We start from the raw sequence: 9,904 nt of genomic DNA, 5'->3' as shown, positions 1-9,904 counted from the left end.
CCATGCGCCCCCTGCCAACAATCCCACACAATCTCTTCCCCCTGTCTGGATGCCTCCCCCTCCGACACCATAGCACGTCTGCTGGATAAAACCGTATTCATTCTCCAAGACCCAGTTCAAATCCCATCTCTTCTTTATATTCTTGCCAAACTCCTCCGGTAGAATAATTTACTCCCACGTGGTTCATAAAATTAGTAAAGGAGGAAACACTGCAAGCTGCTCTAGGTCAAACTGTGGGCAAAAGCTAAGCTTCACCCTGTTCCCCACAGGCCCTAGCACAGGAGTCAGCCAACTATGTCTTACGGGCCAAATCTGCCCTTCTGCCTGTTTATAATAAAGTTTTATTGGAACAAAGCCAAGGCCGTTCATTTACATACTATCAATGGCTGTTTTCACGCTTCAATGGCAGACCTGAATACTTGTAAGAGACCCTATGGCCCACAGGCCTAAAATACTCTGTGATCCTTGACAGAAAAGTTTAATGATTCCTGAGTTAGCACATAATACGTGGTGAATAAACAAATGGCAAATGCCATAAGGGGTTTTATGAAGAAACTTCCACTGGTTTCCAGATGGCCTGGGTCCCAATTCTGCCTCAACTGCTTGTTTGACTATGCAAATGATGGTAGATAAATAGATGGGTGGCAGGGAGGTGGGTAGATAGGCAAGAGTTTTGGGTGCTGGGTGCTGCGCTAAGTATTTTACACTTATTACCCACTTTATCTTCACAACAACTCCATGGGTAGCTATTAGTATTTTCTTCAATGAAAGAAGAAGAAATGGAGGTTTAGAGCCGTCATAGCACCTGAGCGGTAGAGCCAGATGTCAAACTCAGGTCTGTTCTACTCCAAGCTTGAAACTGCCCGATACCTTAGGACACCCTACTGGCATTCAGATACTGAGTTTCTTCATGAAATGAGGATTACTGGGTGGGCAGTGTGGTTTCCAAGCCTTTTTAGCAAGCGTAAATTTAAAAATAGGATACGGAACCCGCACATGCTGAAGCCTACCGAAAGGTGCCAGAACTTACGCCTGCTCCTCATCTGCACCCTCAGCGCCCCCGCCTCTCTGGCCGCTCCATGGCCCTGGCCAACCTCACGACGGCCCCAGAATTCCTCCTCCTCGGCCTGGTGGATGGAACAGACATCCACCCGCTGCTCTTCCTGCTCTTCCTCGGCGTCTACCTGCTCAATGCCCTGGGCAACCTCGCCATGGTGGTGGTGGTGAGGTCGGATGGGGCCCTCCGCTCCCCCATGTACTATTTCCTGGGTCACCTGAGCCTCGTAGACGTCTGCTTTACCACTGTCACCGTCCCCAGACTGCTGGCCGGCTTGCTCCACCCGCGCCAGGCCGTGTCCTTCCAGGGATGCTTTTCCCAGATGTACTTCTTCGTGGCTCTGGGCATCACCGAGAGCTACCTGCTGGCAGCCATGTCCTACGACCGCGCGGTGGCCGTCTGCCGCCCCCTGCACTACTGCGCGGTCATGACGCCCCGGCGCTGCGCGGCGCTGGTGACCACGTCCTGGGCCGTGGCCCACCTGCACTCGCTGCTGCACACGCTGCTCATCTCGGCGCTCTCCTACCCGTGCCCCGCCCCTGTGCGCCACTTCTTCTGTGACATGACGGTGATGCTGAGCTTGGCGACCTCGGACACGGCGACCGCGGAGGCTGCCATCTTCTCCGAGGGCCTGGCCGTGGTGCTCACCCCGCTGCTCCTCGTGTCGCTGTCTTACGTGCGCATCCTCGTCGCGGTGCTGGGAGTGCGGGCGGCCGGGGGCCGGCGCCGCGCCTTCGCCACCTGCGGGGCCCATCTGGTGGTGGTGTCGCTTTTCTTCGGCTCTGTCCTCTCCGTCTATTTCCGGCCGTCCTCCGCCTACTCAGCCCGCTATGACCGCCTGGCCAGCGTGGTCTATGCTGTGCTCACACCGACCTTGAACCCTTTCATCTACAGCCTTCGCAACAAGGAGGTCAAGGGCGCCCTGAAAAGGGGGCTCAGATGGAGGGCTGCACCCCAAGAGGTGTGAGGGCACGTCCTGGTTCACTGGCATTTCAATGATAAGAAAGATTACAAAAGAACACGCCCCTCTTTTTCTAGCTTCCCAAAGCACTAGCAATATTGGTCCTGTAGCATCTTATTTCTGGTTAAATTAAAAATTAGACCCGAAACAAAGGTGACAATGTGTTTATTTTACAGGGATGGGTACATAGCAATAAGCTAAATTCTTTTCTGCCTTGGCTGAATGTTTGAAATAGAAGCTACTTGTAAATTTTGGAAAAATGAAAGGGAACAAGCAGGGGACCAAGGAAAGAGCCTTGTAGCTTCTGTAGAGAAAGGGGGAAGAGTGTGATATGGCAGCAGTCTAGTGGATGGAGAGGAAAGCCGAGAAGCAGTGCAGATGCAAGAGTTTTTAAGGAGGTTTTTTTTTTTTGGCGGGGGGGGGGGGGGGGGGAGGGCGCTGCAGTGTAGACCACATTCTTTTCAGACTCCTTTTCTGGAAACTTCAGGAAAGACCTGGTTTTTATTTTAAGTATTCAAAAAATTATTTTTAAGTTCTATTCCCTAGACAATATGTCCATCATTTTCATGGCAGGAGTTCAAAAATACAGATGAAGATACAATTCTCCTTGACTATCACTCAATCCAACCTCCACCCCCATCCCAGTTACCAGTTCAATACCTCCCCTGCCTTTCTCTCCCTGCTTTTGACACATAGATCATCTCACTCTCTACATATTATTCTGTAATTTCCCTTGTCATGCAACAATAGTCTAGGAGATCTTTTCTTATCACAATAGATGGAACTTTTTCACTTTTAGCTTCATGGTATAGAATGCTATACTGTGATATTCCAGAGTTTAACCATTCTCTTATTGATGGTTATGCTTTCCCAATGTTTCACTATTACAATGATGTAATGATATCCTTGTCATAAAAATAATAAAAGATAACATTTAGTGAGGACTTATGTGCCAGGCACTGTCCTAAGTACTCTACATGTATGTCTGCCTTAAATCTCACAAGATTCTAGGAGGAAGATATTACTCTCATTGCACAAGAGAGGAAACAGGCCTAGAGAAACCAAGCAGGCTTCCCAAAGCTGTAAGACTAAGCAGTTTATCTTCTTCAATAATTTGTAGTTGACTGTTTCATAATATTGAGCATATTTTAGTAATATATAAGTTCCTAAAATATAATTGTGCCTGTATTTTCAATTTCTTTTATTTCAATAGTATTCTCGTGATTTTAAGATTGCGTCTTTAACTGTTAATTTTGCTTCTTTTTCACTCCCAGAGTTCCTTATTTGTATCTTTTCTATTTTGTTGCCTTATTTTACGTGCCATTTTATCTGTTATTATTCATATTACCAAAGAACCAACATTTAGTTATTATTATTCTATTGCTTCTTGGTTTTCAACTCCATCAAGCTTTTACTTTCATACTGATGAATTCCTTCCTCCTGGTTTCTCTGTGTTGATTTTGTTAAACCTTTTCCAGATTCTTGAGGCTTGTGTATCCTCTCGACTTCGGGAGGGGTGTCTCTGCTAAGGTCCACTGTTGCTGGACCTCGACTACACTCAGCATGGATAATACATGTCTTTTCTTTTGAGAAGGGAGTTGATGCCCTTCTTAGGACTTACTGTTTCTGCTGACTGATTCTGTTAGACGCAGCAACGTCTTCCATCTGGTTCTGGGCTCTGACTTTAGCTGCCGCTACACGGTCCCCTTACTCATTATCCTGATAGCCTCTGGAGACACACTAGCTCTCAACTCCAGCAGGGCTCCAACAGGGTACGTAAGAACTTTTCAGATCTTCATGGCCCAACATGGTTGCAAAGATTCATGTTTATGTGCACGCGCATGTTGTGTGGGATTTCAGACACGCTTCCCTAGACCAGAGCTGTCACGATATGGCCGTGTAGTGGTGGGCTTTTCTGCAAAGTGCCTTCTCCCAGAGTACCACCAAACAAGGAGGGAAAGTTCACTGTGCCCTCCAATATCCAAAACTATTTGAAGATTTTACTATACCCCCACTTGGTTATTGAAGGACAAAGAGCAGGGCCTCACACTAATATCTGGGCTCTCCTTAGAATCACTATTATTTCACATTATTCTTTTTTTCCCCCTTCTTTTAAAATGTATTTATTTAAATTCAAGTTAGTTAACATACTGTGTAGTATTGGTTTCAGGAGTAGAACCCAGTGATTCATCACTTCCATACAACACCCAGTGCTCATCCCAACTAGTGCCCTCCTTAATGCCCATCACCCATTTAGCCCATCCCCCCACCAACTTCCCCTCCAGCAACCCTCAGCTTGTTCTCTGTATTTAAGAGTCTCTTATGGTTTGCCTCCCTCTCTGTTTTTATCTTATTTTTCCTTCCCTTCCCCTATGTGCATCTGTTGTGTTTCTTAAATTCCACATATGAGTAAAATCATATATTTGTCTTTCTCTGACTGACTTATTTCACTTAGCATAATACACTCTAGTTCCAAACATGTTGTTGCAAATGGCAAGATTTCATTCTTTTTTGATTGCCAAGTAGTATTCCATGGTATGTATGTATGTGTGTATATATATATATATATATATATATATATATACACACATATATGTATACCAACACACACACATATATATATATACACACACACACATCTTCTTTATACATTAGAAAAAAGAAATAACAGAACTAAGTATTTGAAAGAAATATGCATACTTACCAATACTGATGTTAACTTTGTGTATCTTCAGTACCCAAGATAGGTAACTGAAATCCTTATTAGAAAACAATAAGAGAATTTAGTAAGGTGTAATATTTTTAAAATGATATGCAAAACAATCAGTAACTCTTTTATGTACAAAAAATTACTTGTCTAAAAACACAATAGTGACCCCCTCCAACATTTTTTTTTCAATGTAAAATACCTAGGACTAAATGTAGAAAGTAATATGTAATAATATACTAAGTTAAGACACCTACAAAATTCAACTAAGAAATGAAAACCTGGAATAAATAGAAAGGTATTCATTATTTATAGTTTGTAAGACAACTGTACAAATAGCCAACTCTAATTCACAATTCAATGTAATAATTCAAGGTAACTCAAGTTAATTTCCCAACAGATTTTTTAAATTGTAATTTAACAGAATAGATCTAAAGTATATCTGAAAAGATAAATGTGTCAGGAAAGTATTGGAAGAGAAGAATATAGAAAAGGGCTTGTCACACAAGGTACCTAAAATGTACTGTTATACATAGTATGGCATCAATATAATAAGTCCAGAAATGAATAATAATAATAATAATAATAATAATAATAAGCCCAGGAAGTATATGTGAGCACTTAAGACATTGTAAAGGCAGTTTTTTATACCTGTGAAGGTGAAGACAACTCACTTGCTGAGGAAGGGGAAAAAAGAAAAAGGACAGTTGGCCTTAAACAAAATTTTGGGTGGATCAAGCATAGAGATGTGGAAACTAACACTGTACAAGAGCTAGAAAAAAGAATGAGATAATAATAATAATTTGGGGATAGAAAAGCCATTTCCAAGCATGTGGAAGAAAAAAATCATGAAGTAAAAATCAACTTATTTGTCTACTTTGAAGTTTATGATCTTAGTAAGGGAAAAACACATCGCTACCAAGTTCAAAAGATGAATAACAGACTGAGGGAAATGTTGCCTACAAGATAGATAATGTGATCGTAAGAAAAAAGAAAATCGACTCAAGGCTAAGGACATGCACAAGGAAAAGTAGCTAATCAATATAAAGAGATGTTTGAGCTCACTGATACATACAAAGATTCAATTTAAAAATAGTAAAATATCATATTTTGATGAATATTTTCAGAACAAAAAATCCAGAGTTGGGAACATGTAAAGAACCAGCCACTCTCATTCACTTTTGGAAGGAGTTTACCTTAGCAGAATTCCTGGGAGGCAATTTGACAACTTCTACCCACTTATAACCTGTTCATATCCTTTGATCTAGTACACCCATTTCTAAGAATGTGTCCTTAGAAACACAGCATAAGTCCACAAGGAAACGTATGGATGAGGAAATAAAATTGAAGTATTGTTCAAAATCATAAAAAACTGAAAACAACCCCAGTGTTTACCAAGAAGATTATTTAAATAAATTATAGTAAATGCATCCATTCAACAAGCACTGTATAGATTCTAAGATCATTATATGTCTTTATATGAAATGATGAATTCAAAATATATTTTATATAACAACCTGAGAAAATGGTGTGTATAATTTAATGCTATTATATGTAATGTTAGTCTACACAGAAATGATCTATGTACATAGAATATTCCCCAACTTCTAACTGCTTTTATGGGGGCGGGCAGAATTTGGGGGAACCTTCCATTCCACTTTATTATTTATTTCTTTGTTGTTTGGATAATTTTCCAGTGAGAATGTATTCTTTTTGTAGTCAATAAATTTTTTGAAGAAGAAAGGAAGTCAAAGTTGGCATTATTAGGAAGACTTCTTTTAAAAGGTGAGATTTTTTTTTAAGGCACACTTTAATTTCAAGAAACATATGAAAATGTATTCAAATCAAATCAGTTATTATTGTCCATCTAGCAAGTACAAGGCACTGAAGTAGTCATTGAAGAAATAAGAGAGCACCTGTCTTCAAGACACTTAAAATATACGTGAAAAGAAGTAAACAAAGAAAGCATCACATAATTTCAGTGTAATATTTCAGAGGATAAAAATCTACCTGGGGGTCATAAATAGATTCTAGCCCTCTGTCACTATTTGTGCTACTTTAGGCTATGTATGGGCCACCATTTTACTGTCTATAAATTAAACAATTCATAAGAGAATCATATGGCTCATTCCATATAATATGATTTTAATTCAAAAGAGAAATTTTCATCCAAAATATAGATATTATCAAAAGAAGCAGTCTGTCATTAACTGACAAGTGATTGGTAAATCAAAGGAAAAAAAAATTTTGAGTATGATCATGAAAGTGGTGAATCAACCAACACCTGAAATGAAAATTAAAAACTAAATAAATAGGTAAGCAATGGAATAAATGATGATCCTTGGAGAGTAAAAAATTACAAAAGCAGTACATAATAAACTGGAAGACATTCTTCATGAAACAAACATGTTTGGCAGAAGCAAAGCACTGAAGGGGCTGAGAAATTTGGATTTATTTATTAGAGAATTAGGAACTACTGTACTTTCTCTGAGTGCAGTAAACACTAGCGTTAGAGTGATATTTATTCAAATTTGAATAATAATTGCCAAGTGTCCACTACATGTCAGTCCTTGTGCTACATCACCCCCCAGATTCTCTGGTAAACCCAGGATGTGAGATGGACCCACCCCTCGTGACAATGAGAAAACCCCCTGGGCTGCATTAGCTTGGTGCTTACTAGACTTTACGGAATACTATTCACTGTCAATATTATGCCTACTGTTTGAAAACATACATTAGTCTTTAGAGTCCCTGTCCCAGAGAAAGCTGAATCGTCCATTTGGAACATACTCTTCCTAAGGCTCCCTTTATGTCCCGATTCCTCAGGCTGTAGATGAAGGGATTCAGCATAGGGGTGACCACAGTGTACATCACGGCCATCACAGTCTCCTTAACAGTAGAATTGTTGTCTGAAGGGCACAAGTAGAGGCCAATGATTGTCCCGTAGAAGAGAGACACCACGGAGAGGTGGGAGCCACAGGTGGAGAAGGCCTTGCGGATGCCCCTGGCAGAAGGGACCCTGAGGATGGAGGACACAATCCGTGCATAAGACGTGACGATGAGTAGGAATGGGATGACGAGAATGAGCCCTCCCATGATAAATATCACCAACTCATTGACTCGAGTGTCAGAGCAGGCCAGCTTCAGCAGAGCAGACATGTCACAGAAAAAGTGGGGGATTATGTTGTCGGCACAGAAGGACAGCTTGGCCATGAGCAGGGTGTGCAACATGGCATGGGCAGTAGTCAGCACCCAGGACAGCACCACCAAGGAGAGACAGAGCTTGGGGCTCATGATGGTGGTGTAGTGCAGGGGGAAACAGATGGCCACATAGCGGTCATAGGCCATGGCCACCAGGAGGAAGCTCTCCAGGTCTCCAAAAAATAGGAAGAAGTACATCTGGGTCAGGCAGCCGGCATAGGGGACAGACGGGACCTGGCTCTGCATGTTCTGCAGCAGATTGGGCATTGTGACAGAGGAGAAGCAGAGGTCAGAGAAGGACAAGTTACTGAGAAACAAATACATGGGCGTGTGGAGGCGGGAGTCCAGGCGAATGAGGACGATGATGAGCAGGTTCCCCAGGATGGTGGTAACATACACGAGCAGGAACAGGGCATAGAACTGGTCCCGCAGCTCTGGCTCAATAGGCAGACCCAGGAGGAGGAACTCTGAGATGACACTTCGGTTTCCCATTTTCATGTTGCTTTTGTTCTACCTTTGTAAAATTAAAAATAATTCGCATGACAGCGTGAATATGTATGTGTATATACACACATGTATGCACACTTCAGAATTTTCAAAAAGAAATTTTAATTTTTTTAATTAAATACCCACAAGTCATAAGGGTTAAGTTCAGTACTTCTTTCACTAGGATGAAAGTATAATATGTATTAACTCATTCATTCTTCACAGCAGCCCTATGAGATAGGTACTATTTTCTTCAGTTTTTACATTTAAAAAGTTGATATTTATACTCATTAGGTACCTTGTCCAAGGTCCCACACCTATTGAACAACAGATCTGGGACTGCAGCCAACAGTCTAACTTTGGAGCTTGACTTTTAGTGGGGAGTGCTTCCAGAACTGGTTACACTTTGCAGGTTAGCAGGTATTACTGCGACAAAGTCCTACAGACGGCAGCACAGACAGAATGAGTTCTGAGAGTAAAGCATTATGGGGGAGGAAATGTATTTTATTCACACATCTGATAATTAAAGAGAGATGCCTACAGTCAGCTTCAAAATATCCATAAATACAACCATTTTCTCTTGGTCAGAGGACACAGCAAGAGGGTCAGGTCCTCTCTGTGGTAGAGGTGCACAAAAGCACCGGGAACCACAAAACTTGTGGTGCAAATCAACCAGTTCAAGGAGTGGGAAATTAAAGGGTCCTTGAACTCTCTCAATTTGTGAATACCTCAAAAAACATGGATAGAATAATTTTTGACGTATTAATCTTAGAAGGTTTTGTTTCCTCGCTCTTCACTTTCACTTCTTCCCATTCAATAGATAGTTAGCTCTATGCTCCTTGCCTCAGGATACAGACGTGGCAGGAAAGCAGAAATGGTTCACATGTTTTCCTGGCTTTCATTTCCAAAAGCCTGAGCTCCAGAGTGAAGCCAGAATTTACTGGTAAAGAAAAAAAAAATGTCTGGACTAGAATTGGGAGGTGAAGTGAAGCTTCCTCCCAGCAAACCAGAAAGAGATCTCCTTGAGCTAGGGGTGGGGGGTGCAGGCAGAGGAAGGGTGGGAGAATGATCAGTGGGTCACAAGAACAGAGATGGCAGACCTGGCAATGCCACCAGGAAGGCAGGAAGGTCAGATATAATCACTGATTCAGAGGAGAGAGAACTTTAAAAAAGTACCGTATGTAATTTGTTGCCAATAAATCTGATGATTTAAATGAAATGGTTAACTTCAGGGATGCCTGGGTGGCCCAGCTGGTTGGGCATCTGACTTCGGCTCAGGGCATGATCTCGCAGTTCACGAGTTCAAGCCCCGTGTTGGGCTCTGTGCTGACAGCTTGGATTCTGCGTCTCCTTCTCTCTCTGCCCCCACTCCCTACCTCACTCTGCTGTCTCTCTCTCTCTCTCTCAAAAATAAATAAACATTAAAAAGTTTTAAATAATAACTAACTTCGGAGAGGAAAAAACAAGTATATGACCAATATTTACCCAAGAA

The 9,904-nt window shown here is 41.8% G+C and overlaps 2 protein-coding genes across 2 annotated transcripts; one reads left to right on the top strand and one right to left on the bottom strand.

Annotated features, from left to right (window-relative positions):
• Window positions 1–674: 674 nt before the first annotated feature.
• Window positions 675–2,684, top strand: LOC123603173 (olfactory receptor 1L6). The gene has a single exon (XM_045487722.1). The coding sequence runs from the start codon at window positions 1,080–1,082 to the stop codon at window positions 2,022–2,024; it is 945 nt and encodes a 314-aa protein (XP_045343678.1). The 5' UTR covers window positions 675–1,079; the 3' UTR covers window positions 2,025–2,684.
• Window positions 2,685–6,846: 4,162 nt separating this feature from the next.
• On the bottom strand, window positions 6,847–8,538 carry LOC123603172 (olfactory receptor-like protein DTMT). The gene has a single exon (XM_045487721.1). It carries the CDS (start codon window positions 8,422–8,424, stop codon window positions 7,468–7,470), a length of 957 nt encoding a protein of 318 aa, XP_045343677.1. The 5' UTR covers window positions 8,425–8,538; the 3' UTR covers window positions 6,847–7,467.
• Between the last annotated feature and the right edge of the window lie 1,366 nt (window positions 8,539–9,904).

This window comes from Leopardus geoffroyi, chromosome E1 (assembly GCF_018350155.1).
Source record: "Leopardus geoffroyi isolate Oge1 chromosome E1, O.geoffroyi_Oge1_pat1.0, whole genome shotgun sequence".
Classification (NCBI taxonomy): domain Eukaryota; kingdom Metazoa; phylum Chordata; class Mammalia; order Carnivora; family Felidae; genus Leopardus; species Leopardus geoffroyi.
Note: the sequence above shows the minus strand (reverse complement) of the source record. Positions and strands in the feature narration are given on the sequence as shown.